Source organism: Elephas maximus, chromosome 8, assembly GCF_024166365.1.
Source record: "Elephas maximus indicus isolate mEleMax1 chromosome 8, mEleMax1 primary haplotype, whole genome shotgun sequence".
Lineage (NCBI taxonomy): Eukaryota > Metazoa > Chordata > Mammalia > Proboscidea > Elephantidae > Elephas > Elephas maximus.
In genome coordinates, this window is record NC_064826.1 from 47,788,052 (window position 1) to 47,803,707 (window position 15,656).

The following is a 15,656-nucleotide window of genomic DNA, read 5'->3' on the forward strand; positions in this document are numbered from 1 at the left end:
GTTAAACTATCCCATATTTTCTAAAACTGGCCACAATAATTCCTTGTACAAAGAATCGGTTACTTTATAAAAATGGCATAGAAAATGATGAAATATGGTTCATTTTTATAATCGTTGACTGGAAACGAAAATACTATTTTCTGGAACCCAGGTAACAACTCATTTTTATCACCTGCCAGAAGAAAAGGGATATTTCATAAAGTTGAGTACCTGCCTAGAGAATTCTAAATCTGTTTACATGGATTAAGGACCTCAGGTAAACCACTGGAAGAGGATGGAAATCTCTTTGGGGGGGGATCTAGGTGGATTAACAAAGCCTGAGCTACACCTGCCCTATCTGTGTCAGGACACCTTCCCTCTAGCAAGGCTAGGAGCTGGTCTGTTCTGGTTCAAACCCCTGCTGAGAGTTTACATGTCTAATAAGTTCCCAGGTGATGCTTATGCTGCTGGTTAGGGGCCAATTCTGAGAACCGCTAGTAGAGCAGTGGTTCTGAAATTTTATTATACATAAGCATCGCCTGGGAATCTTGTTAAATGTAGATTATAATTCATATCTGGGGTAGAAATGCAAATTTTCAGCAGGGGTTCAAGCCTGAACCAACCAGTTCAAAGCCCTACCCTCTAGCTTAGTTGCTCTCAAGCACATAGATCCACCCGGAGGGCTTGCTAAAGCACAGTTTGCTGGCCGCACCCAGAGCTTTTGACTCAGTGGGCCTAGGGTGGAGCTTGAGAATTTGTGTTTCTAACAAGTTCCCAAGTGATTCCTGATGCTGCTTGTGTGGGGGAACATGCTGAGGACCACTGCTCTGGTTTATACTCTATATGAAGAGCCATCTTTTTACATAAGGGTACTTCTCGATTTAGGCTTCTTTGCCTTGAAAGTACTGTATATATTGAGCAGCCAGCTATTCAGACCCCTTATTAACAAATATGGTCATTGTTTTGAATAGATGATCGCTACCTACACAGGCCACCTTTCAGATCTACCAGGGGACACCTATCCCTGAATGGCAGGCCTGTCATGGCCTTTGTGCCGTGTTGATTTCACCTCCACTGCAAAGATTTGTTTTGTTTGCTACTAGCGAACTGAGCTTGCAGCATGCTAGGAAGGTGCCCTTCTGGTTTTCAGGGAGCCAAGAAGCCAATATGGCAGCCTTAGGACCACCTCTAGTCAGGGCAAGAGGAGGCTGGTATTGGATCAGGGTTGGGGTTACCAGGCTCTGGAGTCAGCCTTGCCTGGATTCAAATTCCAGCTCTGACACTTTCTAGTTGTCAAAAGACTTTGGAGGGAGGGAGCAAAATAGACACTGGTTTCTTTCTTTTTTTTTTTTTTTTGCAGGGTGGACAATTCCTTGATTTGGAAATTAGAATTATGCAAACAGTAGACTTGTTGGCAGGAATAAAATATCTCTAAGAACTCAGATTCAGTTGTCCAGAAGCAATTTGGTTGATGAGGCTCAGCAAAAGAATCTGAGGTTCCAGAGCCTGAACACCACAGCTTTGCTGCATTAGCTTATAAAGCAAAGAGGAGGGCAAGTCTGAACACTAGATTTTATGTGTAAGAATGAATAACCTGTCTTCTGTGCTTGGAAACCCTGGTGGCGTAGTGGTTAAGAGCTACGGCTGCTAACCAAAAAGTCAGCAGTTCTCATCCACCAGGCACTTCTTGAAAACCCTACGTGGCAGTTCTACTCTGTCCTATAGGGTCGCTATGAGTCGGAATCAACTTGATGGCAACAGGGTTCCTTTTTTTACGTGCTTGTGAGGAGTCCTGGTGGTGCAGTGGTTAAATTGCTTGGTTACTAACCAAAAGGTCAGTGGTTTGAACCCACCAGTTGCTCCTTGGGAGAAAGATGTGATAGTCTGCTTCTGTAAAGATCACAGCCTTGGAAACCCTATGGGGCTGTTCTACTGTCCTGTAGGATTGCTGAGTCAAAATTGACTCTACAGCACCAAGTTTTTATGAGATTACTAGTTGTAATTTTATACATAGAGAGATCAATGTTCTATACTGTTATTAAGTTTTGTTTTGCACCTTTAGATGAAGAATCAGTTACCCATGAATTAGATGCCTCATTGTAACTATTACATTAAAAATTCCACCCTCAATTTACACTCTAATTGGAAAATTTCTGTTACTCTTTTTAAGGACAATCTGTATTCAAGAAGCCTAATTCCTTTTCTTCTAATCTTGTCTGTACAACATCAAAGCCAAAAGACCAATCGCCACAAAAGAGGTATTTCCAAGAAACACAGAACCGTTTGATTAGTAAATGTGTTGGGGGGGGACCCCACGAAAACCAAAAATAAATTTCAAAAGATTCAGTATCAGATGAAAACGGAATTACCAAACTATAGAAAAAATGATGGAGCCATGCCTTCATTTCCACTATTTTCTGTAGTTTTCTTCTTAGGAAAATAACACTATAATGAGGTTTATAAGTTAGGAGGCTAAAAGCAGGAAAATGAGATTATAATTCTTTAATGTTTGCCAAAATCTTTAAAAACTGGGTCATAAAATGAAAGGAAGGCAAAACCTGTGTCAAGTCTCTTTGCTTATAGCATGCTTCAACACTAGTGTAATACCACAATGGGTCTTTCTTTCAGAATTAAGCAGCTCTATTTTGGTTTGTTTTATAGAAAGAGACTGTTCTTACCCTCATTCTTCCATTCCTTATTGCTGGCCCGTCTTCTGCCAGTCTCAACACGTACAAATCCATTTTGTATTCCCTTCCTCCACGGATGCTGAATCCAAACCCTTTGGCTCCTTTCTCCATGTCCACAGTGAAATAATCAAAATCCTTTGGGGTTAGGGAGAAAATGGCATAAACAATTGTTTAATATCAGAGAAGCTTCTATGGTCAGTCTCTCTGTTCTCCTCTCTCAGTTAACATTCTCCACATGATACGACCTTGTGAGAAGTAACCTGACTTCACAACCTAGCAAAATGCAAGACAAAATTCCAGAAGCTCTGAGCAGACCAGAATACAGTTTACTTGGTCATTAAAAGAGCTACAGTGCAACTTGTTTATTTTGGTATAAGTTAGTTTACTTGGCAAACATGTAATTATTACAGAGTAAATAGTAAATACACACGTCAAAATCATGTGTGTTCATGTGTGTAAATTACAGGGTTTGCTGATGAGAGAAATAAAATTTAACAGGATTTTACTTTAGTTTTCTATTGCACAGACAACTGAATATCAAGTTGAAGTATACAAAATGCAATTTTTCATCTACATAAAGTGTAATATGTCCAGTATTCTCCAACTTTCACTATTCATCGTAAAATTTGGGGGAAAAAGATGATCAATTGACAATAAAGCGCGGTATAATCTGATAGAGTTGAAATTGTACTTAATTTATATCTCTGTATCTAGTTACCAAGTATTGAGTATTTACTAGCTGCCACACTCTGGACTGGGTACTTGTCATGAGTGTATCTCATTGGATCCTCACCGTGGCCTGAAGGTGGACCCTCCCTTTAGGAAACTGAAGCTCAGAGAGGTTGGAAGTCCCCTGGGGATACATCCAATATGACCAACTCATCCCAACAACTACACTGTGTGCAGACAGTGGCTCCATAGCTGTTGCAGAGGCTGCACTTTGGAAGACTGCAGCCAGGCTTGACCTTTTACTGAAGGGCTTGGTCCTTTACCCCATAATTATTTACAGGTAAGAGGCCCTGTAAAGAATTATGGACTTAAAATACCTTCATTGCTGGCATCTGGAAATTTTTCTGAATTAGTAGCACCCTCTGAGGTCTCAGATAAGAACATTTTCAAACTTTGAAAAGGCAATGTGCCAGGAGTTAGCTAGCTAATATCAGCAGGAATTAGTTCATCCTATTAACACTCACCCACTATATACATGTTTATATTTATTTAGTGTCCTGCCATTTATTCCAAAATAGATTTAGTTGTCCAGAGAGTTGTAAGGATGATGGTGTCATCCTGATGACAACAGGACTAGGAGTAGAACTTTGGCTCTCTATCCCAAAAGGGTGCTCTTTGTTCTGCATCCTGCTTGGTCACGGGCCTGCCATGGTCTGGGGGCCAAGGTACCTGGGGCTGCCTGTAGTCTGACACAGGGTACTGCCTGGTGTCAGGGGAGTGCTGCCTGTAGTCCAGCAGTGGAGGCTGCCTGTAGTCCAAGGGTGGGGGCTGCTGATAGTCCCCTCCAGGGGGCTGCCTGTAGTCCAGTGGGGGCTGCCTGTAATCCGTGAATGGAGGCTGTCGGATGTCTGGTTTCACATCTTGCCTGGCTTTTACTTCTGACCTGTAACTAGATAAATGGAAATGGGGTTTGCTTTGGAATCTCAGCATTCTAAAGAGACAGAATGAATGCATGACCTCTCGTGAGAGGCACTTCTCTTGGTGGTCCTCTTGCATGTTCAGGATTATGAGAAGATTATAGCATATTATTTAAAAATTTTGATAAATGCCACATTTTATATTTTTTTATTTGACTCCTTAAGAAATCAAGGTAAAAATGATAGTTCAACTAGAACTTTATGGAAAAAGACTCAGGATAACTCACTTTGGCTATTTAAAAACTATAAAACAGCAAACCTAGGGGATTAAACACTTAACATCCCCGCAATATTAGTCAGCCTTAATACCAGTATATCAACTCTCCCAATCTCTCATTCTCTCCCTTTCTCTCTCACCCCCTGGCAGATCATTCATAACTTCACGAAAACATGATTGAAGTGATCTATAAACACTTTACAAACACATAATTAAAGACTATTTGACCTGCTATGTTAGGTCTTTTTGAACACCTTATAGAGGTTAAAGGAGTGATAACAAGGTAAAATCATCAACTACAAATCAAATAGAAGGTCATTGGTAAAAACAGAAATACATTACTCAGAGGCTTAAATACTAGACAATAGCTATTAAGATGATTATCAGATATTATTGTGGCTATAAGATGGAAGGGAAGGCAAAAATGATAATGTCCAACATTTGCGCTATGCTTGTTTCTAGATACAATTACTAATAAAATAAATACAGAGACCAGAGTCAGGAGTCTAGTGCTGTTTTGTGAATCCAAACTGCTCTAAGCTGAGGGAGGTTCTCAGTTCCAAAAGGGGACTAAAATAGTCAATACCAATGATTATGGAATCTTTAATAAAACTAAAAATATTATCATTATTGGTATAAAACCCCATTGCCATTGAGTCAATTCTGACTCATAGTGACCCTATATGTCAAAGTAGAACCACCCCATAGGGTTTCCAAGGAGCGGCTGGTGGATTCGAACTGCTGACCTCTTGTTTAGCAGCCAAGCTCTTTCTTAACCACTGTGCCACCAGGGCAGCTCCTTGCTTACTGCCATGGCAACAATCTATAATGAGCTACTTGGGGATGCAGGTAGACTTAAAAATACATTCTATATAATAAACTCATCTAAAAATAGTATGAAGGTTATGAAAAACTGAGAAAATAATTAGCATCAATGAAAAGCTGAAATGTGTGAAGAACATGTTCAAAACCAGCAGAATTTTTACCTTTAAGAGTAGTTTGTTTCTTTACCAGCTTTTGGTCTCACTGATGCTGATTACTATTAAATACTTTTTAAAAAAGCACTCATCTGAAGTCATGGATTGAACTGTCAAACCAAAAAAACCAAACCCACTGCCATCAAGTCCATTCGGACTCATAGCGACCCTACAGGACAGAGTAGAGCTGCCCCATAGAGTTTACAAGGAGCGCCTGGCGGATTTGAACTGCCGACCTCCTGGTTAGCTGCTGTAGCACTTAACAACTATGCCACCAGGGTTTCCTGTGTCCCCCCAAAATACATGTCAACTGGGTTAGGCCACGATTCCCACTATTGTGTGGTTGTCCTCCCTTTTGTGATTGTAATTTTATGTTAAAGAGGATTAGGGTAGGATTGTTAACACCCCTACCCAGGTCACATCCCTGATTCAATGTAAAGGGAGTTTCCCTGGGGTGTGGCCTGCACCACCTTTTATCTCTCAAGAGATAAGAAGGAAAGGAAAGGGAGCAGGGGGGAGGGACCTCATACCACCCAGAAAGCAGTGCCCGGGAGCAGGACACGGGGTCCCTGTGCAGAGAAGCTCCTAGCCTGGGGGAAAACTGATGAGAAGGCAGAGAGAGAGAAAGCCTTGCCCTGGAGCGGATGCCCTGGATTTGGACTTCTAGCCTACTTTACTGTGAAGAAATAGATTTCTCTTTGTTAAAGCCATGCCCTTGTGGTATCTCTGTTATAGCAGCACTAGATGACTAAGACACCTGAGCGACTGCCATTAGTGTGATCTAATATTTGGTAAGAATGCAATGAAAGCACATAGCAAAGGGTGTGTTCACCTGGCCTTCTTGGAAAGGGGTTAGTAAATGTAGTTATGTTAATCAACCTTTGAGTAAATCACATTTATTTCACCCTGCAGAGATGAGACATTTCTTTTGTAAGTTTTAATATTCAGACTTTATGCCTCAGCAAGTTGTCCACTCACCTACTGAAAGCATGCATGCTGAGAACAGAGTTATTCAAAATATGCTTTGAATAAGATGCTTAACTATGCAAATATATGCGTTTAACAAAAGGAATCGAACTGGGCGACATTTATCAGTATGTGTCCATTCCTTTCTGGAAATAGCTTCATTTAGAAGTCACATTGTTTTAAGTTATAGCACAGTCATTTTCATTATCTGTATGATACTGGTATGAAATATCCTTTATGTGTTTCATATCCAGACAGATATGTCATGAAAAACCACAGGACAGAGTAGAACTGCCCCACGGGGTTTCTAAGGAGTGGCTAAGCAGCTGAGCTCTTAACTTCTGTGCCACCAGGACTCCAATACGTCATGAGGTGTAGCGACAGAGGGTACAATTTAAGAGTCTCCCCCAAAGATTAAGCAAATGACTAGAAGTAGGCATAGTCAAAACTTGCAACAGTTGTCATCCAGGCCTACCTTTAAGCACTCGAACTTCTCTATACACCAGTGTTATGTGTCAGGATTTTAAGCTGAGTCGTGCATTGAAGAATGCTTTAGTAAGGAAAATACATTTAAATTTTTATGAACGTCGCTAACTTTTAAGTGAATGATACACTGGATACAGCAAAAATTATGCTGCATTGAATTTTTCAAACACTTTATTTAAGGAAAATTCAAGATTCTTTCAAGAAAAAACAGCTCCTATTACATTTTCATAAAGATCATTTACTTAGGAAAGAAGGTCATCCATTATACCCTTCAAAGCAATTAATGCCATTATTGAAGAAACTTTAAAGATGATACAACCAGGTTGTTAATGGTAAATTCTAGCAGGTTTGAAAAAGGTATGACAAAGTTTCAGAATTAAGAGATGCTGCCCATTTAGTAAAGGATCTTATGGTAGGATTGTACATCATGTGGGCACTTCAAGAATATTTTCCATCCTTGAGTATCGAGGGTTCCACGTTTGTGAAAGAAGTTAATTCCCAATGCTCTTCCAGTGATCTTGTCACTTGAAAAGCAGTCAGTCATCATGGGGGAGTATCTGCTTTTGCTGGGGAAGGTGAACTTTGCTATTTACACTTAGTTGGGGAGTGTATTACATAATGGCTCTTTTCATCAAATGCTTCTCCTTGATTAGTGTTTTGTTTATGTTCATATTAAAATTATTTTGTGTGCCCCCTGGGCACATCCAAAAGGATCTTAAGGGACAAAGAAATGGGTAGAAACGTGCAGGGTATTAGTATGAAGCCAGCCCAAGATTAAATAAGCCAGGATAAAATATTCACTCATTCTAACTCACAAAATAGATATTTACAAGCAGATTGTCATTTGATTTTATCCCACTATAAGATGGAAACTGGCTCAGTTGGACAGGTAGGTGGGAACTCCTTGTGCAAATAAACTTATTTGGAAATTTGTACTGTGTGCTTTGCATATAAGTTGTCTTGGAGACATCTCTAGTCTGATCTAGAAAAAGACAAAGAGTTTTCCCTTTGATACCAAAACCCAGACCCAGTGCCGTGGAGTCGAGTCCAAGGCCACCTTGAAAGGCAGTTAGGAACATGTTTCTGGTATCTGTAAGATTATTGATTTTTATCCATATGCAAATAAGCCACCCACCAACAATTATCCAGTTAAGCCAGGGAGCCAGAGTGTCAATAAAGGGCCCTAGAATTGGCGTGGGTGCTTTCTAGGCATTTAATAGCATGGAAGAAAAACAGCTAAAAATCTGGGCAAATATGATAGTGATTTATAAAAAGTTGTGTCAGCTTGATCTGTTAATTCCAGAATTAAGAAATATTTTATTCTGTGGTCAAGAGGAAAAAAAAAAAAAAAATCACAGAGCATTTGCTTCTGTGATGGGGCCAAGGTATCCCAGCTGTGAGTTAGTAGCAGATGGGACATGACAGTGGCCTCACCCAACTGTTGTTCTCCCCATTGAACTAATATACCAGGAATGAGATAAGCCACCCAGTACTGGAAAGGTGAGAATGGAATTGTGGCTGGGAGGTTAATCAACAGTGGCAGAGACAAGAAGAAGCATCTGAAACTGGCTCAGGGACTACTGGGGCACACAGGTCCTTTCTCCTGAGTCTAAAATGAGTCCTGGGGAAGCCAGTGTAATCTGTTGAAATAATACATGGCGAAAGCTAGTGCATCGGGGGCTTATTACTGAGTCACCCAGGACTTACTCTTCTTACAGCTTGTCAAATTCTTACCTGTGCATCATTTGCTTTATGGGGTTCAGTCTCTTCTCTGGCATATATAAAAAACATAAACAGCTGAGCACAACAGATATTTACTTTTCCATGAAAGCAACGGGGAAATCAGAGTAGAACAGGGCTTTATGGAAATAACACCTATGGCACGGGGAAAATATTTGCTTTACGACAATGTGAGTGATGGACCCAGAGAGTTCTGGTAATAAAAACAAGGTCTCACTTCATCTTATCAACATGGGAGGCAGGAGCTGGGAAGCAGATGTTTAGAAAAGATTAGAATCATGGAAAAGACCAGTGAGGATTTTGCATTCAGAGATATTCCCATGGATTGTGTTGTTTTTCTCCAGCTGAAAGGGGGAAAATAGCATGGGAACATGTCTTTATCTTTAATGGCTTAGCCTAACCCAGGCTCCCTGTTACAGACAAGTCACAAAAAAGATAATATTGTTTTTGTATGCCATCCTTTTTTCCTGGAAGTTCGAAGTGCCTTTTTCACATTATTCACGGTTCCAATCTTTAACCCTCTGTGCAGAATGGAAGGACCGCATAGATGGTAGGTAGGGGAATGCAAGGAGCCTGTGGGTGGGGTAAATGGTTAACATACTCGGCTGTTAGCCAAAAGGCTGGAGGCTCAAGTCCACCCAGAGGCACCTTGGAAGAATGGCCTGATGATCTGCTTCTGAAAAATCAGCCACTAAAAACCCGATGGAGCACAGTGCAACCCTGACATACACAGAGTTGCCATGAGTCAGGATTGCCTCAGTGACAACTGGTGGTTAGGGGGATATAAGATTATCACTAGACCACCTAACAGTACAAATACTAACATTTATTCACACCTACAAATTCTCCAACTTTTCCTCCTTTCCATTAGTACCATCATTTTCTGAGCCACTACTTTCATGGCTCACTGGACAATGGGAACAGTCTACTACTTTACCTGCTTTCTCTCCCAGCAACCTCTAGTCTGGTCTCTACAGGGCTGCGCAAGACATTTTGAAAAGCAAAACCAACGTTGTCAGTCCTCTGCTTAAAACCCTTCAACAACTTTCCACTATACTTAAGATAAAAATCAAAATTTTTAACATGCCTACAGGGCCCTTTTGAGCTGGGACCTACTACCCTCGTTAGATTAATCTCAAACCTTGGCCCTCGCCTCACCCTATATTTGTCTTATTTCCATCTCTCGTACTTGCATCTTTCTTTCTGCCAGAAGACCTTTGTAGATGCTGTATCCTGGGCCTGGACTCTCTTCAATATACTCTTTTGCTAGTTAACCCCAACTCATCCTTAGTCATTCATCATTTCTTCAGGAAAAGCTCTTATTGTGAAGGAAAGACACTACGTTCACCAGTAAAACCATACATATAACACACACAATCTCAAATTCACACGGAAATTTCTACTTTAGGAAGTTCTCTCTCTGCATATGTCCTGCCTTGTACCCAAACTCTCTCTTTTCCCTACCTCCGTTGCCTCTCAGAATCAGAAAATCTATAGGAAATGTTACCTATTTTCATGTCCTTGCAGTTGAAGCGGCTGAGGAGGAGCTGGTTGGGCGACAGGGCTGTTGGGGGTGGCTGGGCTCGGCTGGGCCAGAGGACTCTGCTGGGCCAAGGGGCTGTGCTGCTGGGCCATGGGGCTCTGCTTCTCGGAGCTGGGCGCCGAGGTGGGGCTGTTGAGCTCTGTGATGGGGAACCACAGTGGCAAATATGGTCAGGTTGGCATTTAGGAAAGGGCAAGAGGTGATCAGTTGGAGGCGGTGACTCTTTTTCTCCTCAGTGACTCAAGGCTTTGGTTATTTCAGTTTCTATTAGGTTTTAAGATAGCAGGTTAAACTTATCAAGTTCCAGTACCACTCCTGGAATTAATATTCTTTCGTTAATTATAACTGTTGCTGAACAAGGTAATGAACAGAGTCTCTTGCCATTTTATCAGGAGAAAAGATTACAGTTTAAAAAAAAAAAACCTGTTAAAACCATAAAAAAGTGATTCACAGGAGTAAGCTCTAAAATGGTAGCTTTCCAGCACTAGTTGCTGAGAAAAAATGGTTTAGCCATTTTTTTGTTGTAATGAGATGTCTTACCTGTATTCCAAAGTTTGGGAATGAACCAGAGCAAAAGTAAATGCTTTTTGCAATCTTTTTCCCACTCCCCTGTCAGTCTTATTCCTAATAACCCTCTGTACTCCACGTTCTCTAGAAAGAACCCAGGGCACTGAGAGGATCTGAAGCTGTTCTTTGTTAAAACTGCTTCTTGACTTCTCTAGTCAGGGCATCAAATTTTCAACTGAAATCATCTCTACACATTGGAATAAGGGTCAGGACAGACATGTTTCAGACTGGGAAAACTGAGAAGCATGTTCATGTTTAGTGAGCAGTTTTACAGAGTTAATTTCCATTGAATATTTTATACACACTAGTGTTTGCAGATAACAGGTTTAAAAAATGTAGTCATTTTCTTTTTTTCTCTCTCTCCTTATTCTGGTTGAGTGGTAAGAGACAAACTCTATAAGCACTTCCTTATAAACCAGCTCCCAACCCCCTCAGTTTTCTCACAAGCCCAAATCCTTTAATTTCTCCTCCATGTCCATCAGGATTTCTCAATTTTGGCCCTTTTGACATTTTGTGCTAGATAAATCTTTGCTATGGGAGGCTGTCCTGTGAGTTGTAAGATGTTTAGCAGTATCCCTGACCTCCTCCCGCCCCCACTAGATGCCAGTAGCACCCTCCCAGAGTGTGGCACCCAAAAATGTCTCCAGACGTTGCCAAATGTCCCCTGTTGTTTTTGTTGTGTGCCATCAAGTCAATTCTGACTTACAGTAACCTTATAGGACAGAGTAGAACTGCCCCAAAGGGTTTCCTAGGCTGAAATCTTTACAGGAGCAGATTGCCAAGTCTTCCTCCAAGGAGGGGATGGTGGGTTCGAAATGCCAATCTTCTGGTTAGCCGAGTGCTTAATCATTATGCCACCACGGCTCCCCTGGTTGAGTTCCACTGTTTTATATTTACAGTCGGGTGGCTGTTTAGCCATTTGGTGCCCGTATACCAGGTAGTCCTCATATGGACTGAATCAATTAGAGGGCCCTAGAGAGCCCTGATGGAGCAGTGGTTAAGAGGTTGGCTGCTAGCCAAAAGGTCAGCAGTTCGAATCCATTAGCTTCTCCTCGGAAATCCTATGGGGCAGTTCTACTCTGTCCAATAGGGTTGTTATGAGTTGGAATTGACCAGACACCAATAGGTTTGGTTTTGTTTGGTAAGTTGAGGGAGCCCGTCACCCTCTGTGTGGGACATCATTGTCCTCCCAACCAGTGAGCTCCAGGGACTCAATTCTTAAATCTCATTGGTGAGTCAGCAGCTATAAACTAGCGCTAAATCCAGCTGTGCCTGGAAAAGGTGAATTTATGGGGCATTGGAACTCAGGACTCCGTGGTGGCCCCTTAAAGGAAGGCGGTGAGTTGTGATGTTCACTACTCTTCAGACCTCAGGGTGGAGTCCTTGTACAGAGAAATTCAAAAGGCTAAGTGTGAATTTTAAATTCTTGTCAGATGTAACATTTTTTAAATGAGCTCTCTTTATGCCACAAAACTTCCTCAAGCTTTTCAAAATCCACCTGACTTTGAAGAATCCTCTAGAGCTTAACCGTTAACACAAGTAAGCTAGCTTCCCCCACCCCACTCCTGATTTATAACTCTATCATCTCTGTTGAATGGGTTCTGGCTTACCACCACCATAAAAGCAGTACCCCTGAGACCACAGGGGATGATTGAATAACTCCATGTCTGGGGACTCACAATATTTAGCCTGTAATGTCACACAGTTTGATCTCTGAATGAAATTGGTACTGAGTAAATAGGATATGGGTTTTAACTGAGTATGGAGTTTTTGCTAAAGGGGAAGTAATAATAAACTGCTGACACTCTGACAAATGACTAATGGCAGGCAGGTGGACACCAGGACCCTGGCAGGCAGGCTGAGCACACCTGATGGGTGAGTAGGTGTGTGTGTTGACCACCTCTCTGCAAAGCTGTCTCAGGGACTCACCCTCCTGGGGAATGATGCGAAGGGTGACACTAAGGCCTGCGTCCTTGATGAGCTTCACGATGTCTGCATGAGGCATGTTGATGATAGACTGGCCGTTCACCGCTAATATCCGGTCTCCCACCTTTAGTTTGGCACAGCGATCGGCAGGACTGCCATCAATGATGCGTCCGATTTTATGGGGCACAGCTGAAAAACCCCGACAGAAATAGGTATCAGGGACGTTATCAATAAATGTTCTTTTTACTGAGTTCCTTATTCACATTATTCATGATTCTATCTTATTTTTAGTCTCAGCCCCCAAAGGAAACAATGTCATGTCAGAATTCCTTCTCTAATCAGTATATTTGCCTTTTGAAATCACAATCATTTCTCTCAAATGTGGCCCCATCCATACTACTAGTCCAGAGTTTCTAAGTTCAAGTCCTTTGCCATGATAGGCTAATTCTAAACACACAGACCAAAGTTCTCAAACTTTGGACTGCATCAGAATCACCCTGTGATTAAAAGTACAGCTCTCTGGGCCTTACTCCAGACCTTCTGGATCAGAGTGTCCAGACAGGAGACCAACCTTCTGGATTTTTAGGGGGTTCTTCAAGAGACTGCAGTATGTACAGATATTTGAGAACCACAGACATACAACACTGTGCCCAAAGATTTCAGACTCTAGAGACAATAATGTTGTCGTGTGCTGTCCAGTCAAATTCGACTGACAGACACCCTACAGGACAGAGTAGAACTGCCGCATAGAGTTTCCAGGGAGTGGATGGTATATTCGAACTGCTGACAGAGCTCCAGAGACAATAATATACGGGTTAAAAAAATATAATAAATACCGGGAATTTAACTTCTACCATTTTCTATTCTACTGAGGAAGAAACAGGAAAGGAAAACATATAGATTAAGATGGGCAGTAGCCAGCTGGTGAAGAAGCTATGATCAACTTCACATTCATCTACTAAACTGTAAATGATCATGTGACTTTTAAATCTTCTTTATTCTGATTTAATCTATTAAACAGTACTGAGATCTTGGTAATATCTGACATGTAATGTATTTAATCAAATCTAAGATGCCACTGATAAGATAAACCTTTATTTTATGCACCACAAGAAAGAATTATAGCAACCTCTGCCAATTAAATAATGACATTCCATTTGCTGTAAGATGCACTCCAATTCTTGATATGTTAAAATCTGAAAATGTGTGTATTAGAATTGATGAAATATGGTATAAAAAAAATAATGTATCTTTAAAACAATGAACATTTCTTTTTTTTTTTTTAAATTTATGTATGTGGGGAGAGGCAGGTACCTGGGGAAATAGATTTTTCTAGCATGTTGACTTCTATTGAATGTAAATTTTGAGTGCCTACCTAGATAACTATTTCTGAGGACAGACATCAATAGTGCACAAGGTCCTTACCCTCAAGGAATTTACAATTCAGAAACCTATTTCTTTTCCTTTCTTTCTCACAACAGTGAGCCCCAGCCAGGAAGTCACTTGTGAACATCTCTGTCTTGGTCTCCCTATGAGAAGTCAGGTACTGCTTTAATTTGCATAGAGCTAGACAAAAACCACCATTCATTATGCTCTAAGGGTGTCTGTTTCCTGAATTCTGTCTTGTGTATGTGTTACAGTTAAAGGCAGAACATCAGCTAATAACTATGGCAAGGAAGGGCAGTGAGTTAATGGACTGGTACCTTGTTCACTCTTCTATTGTAAAAGGTCATAGATGTATGTGAAAATACTAGCTAAGCCGGTGTCCTTGATGTGAATCTCAGCATGTTGGAAGTTCGAACACATTTTTATTTACCACAAGCACGAATGGCTTTAATAAGCACACCTTACTTAGAGCTGCCTAATGATTATCTTTGAGTCTTAGGACAATATATTTCCCAAGGGGAACTGTAATAAGAACTCATTCATTTGTTGATTAAAAAAAAAAAATGATGTAGGTATTGCAAGGTACTCGGTCTTCAACCATAATCAGGGTGAACTTTTGTCCCTTCTTTTGTACCTTTTCATGCTGGAATGGTCAATAAATCATTTGGTCACCTGGCTATAATGTGTGTATTATGATCTATCCTGTGACATCTGGAAAGCTACCTAATCTCTATGAGTTTCTGTTTAACTACAGTAAAATTGGGGTCATGATATCATTGACTTCACAGGGTGGTTCTGAGAATTAAATAAATTATCACTTGAAGTGACTAGAACAGTGCCTGACATTAAGAAGTGATCTATAAATATTAACTATCATTTTTATTACAATTATCTTCTTAAAATTTCTGATATCATCTTTTGTGTATGCGTGCTTGTCTGTAGGTACAGTGAGCACCAGTTTGGATTATCTGTACATGGGACAAACCTATAATACTCCTAAAACTGAAGGAACGTTTTTCTTACTACAGGACAGTAGGGAGCAATATCCACTAAGTCTCAACACAGGAAAACAGCTTCATTAAGCAGAGACATGTTTTGGGGGATCAGATGGACACTAGATGAGGCCAAGGGACCTATTTGTTTGTCTCTGCTTTCACAAAAAAAATATTGCAGGTCACTGGAGGAAAACACCAACTTGTAAGTAAGGGTTTATCATCCAAAGGGAAAGCAGTGTAATACAGATCTCTTAATTATCCGCATTGAGTCTTACACACACATGCACACACACACACACACTTACTCCCATATTGATTTAAAGCTATTAACAATATCTTTTCTTTCCTACTTCTTATAGAACACTTATATGAGCCAAGTATTGTGCTAAGTGATATATACATAAATGTATACACACATACATGCTTAAGTCTATATTAATACATATGTAACTCAATCTTTAAGAAATCATATGTGGTACCTGATATCATTGCAGATTTACAGTTGAGGAAACTGAGGCATAAAGAGGTTAGTAATTTGCCC

At 40.7% G+C, this 15,656-nt stretch overlaps 1 protein-coding gene across 2 annotated transcripts in view; it reads right to left on the reverse strand.

Moving 5' to 3' along the window:
• The window catches only part of MAGI2 (membrane associated guanylate kinase, WW and PDZ domain containing 2), a 1,497,921-nt gene that overhangs the window by 100,169 nt on the left and 1,382,096 nt on the right, over positions 1-15,656 (reverse strand). For both annotated transcript variants that reach the window (XM_049894296.1, XM_049894295.1), the window contains 4 exons: positions 12,738-12,923; positions 10,206-10,380; positions 4,065-4,284; positions 2,658-2,801 (listed from right to left, as the gene is read on the reverse strand). In XM_049894296.1, the coding sequence (XP_049750253.1) occupies positions 2,658-2,801; positions 4,065-4,284; positions 10,206-10,380; positions 12,738-12,923 (725 nt within the window). The remainder of the gene's footprint in view (positions 1-2,657; positions 2,802-4,064; positions 4,285-10,205; positions 10,381-12,737; positions 12,924-15,656) is intronic.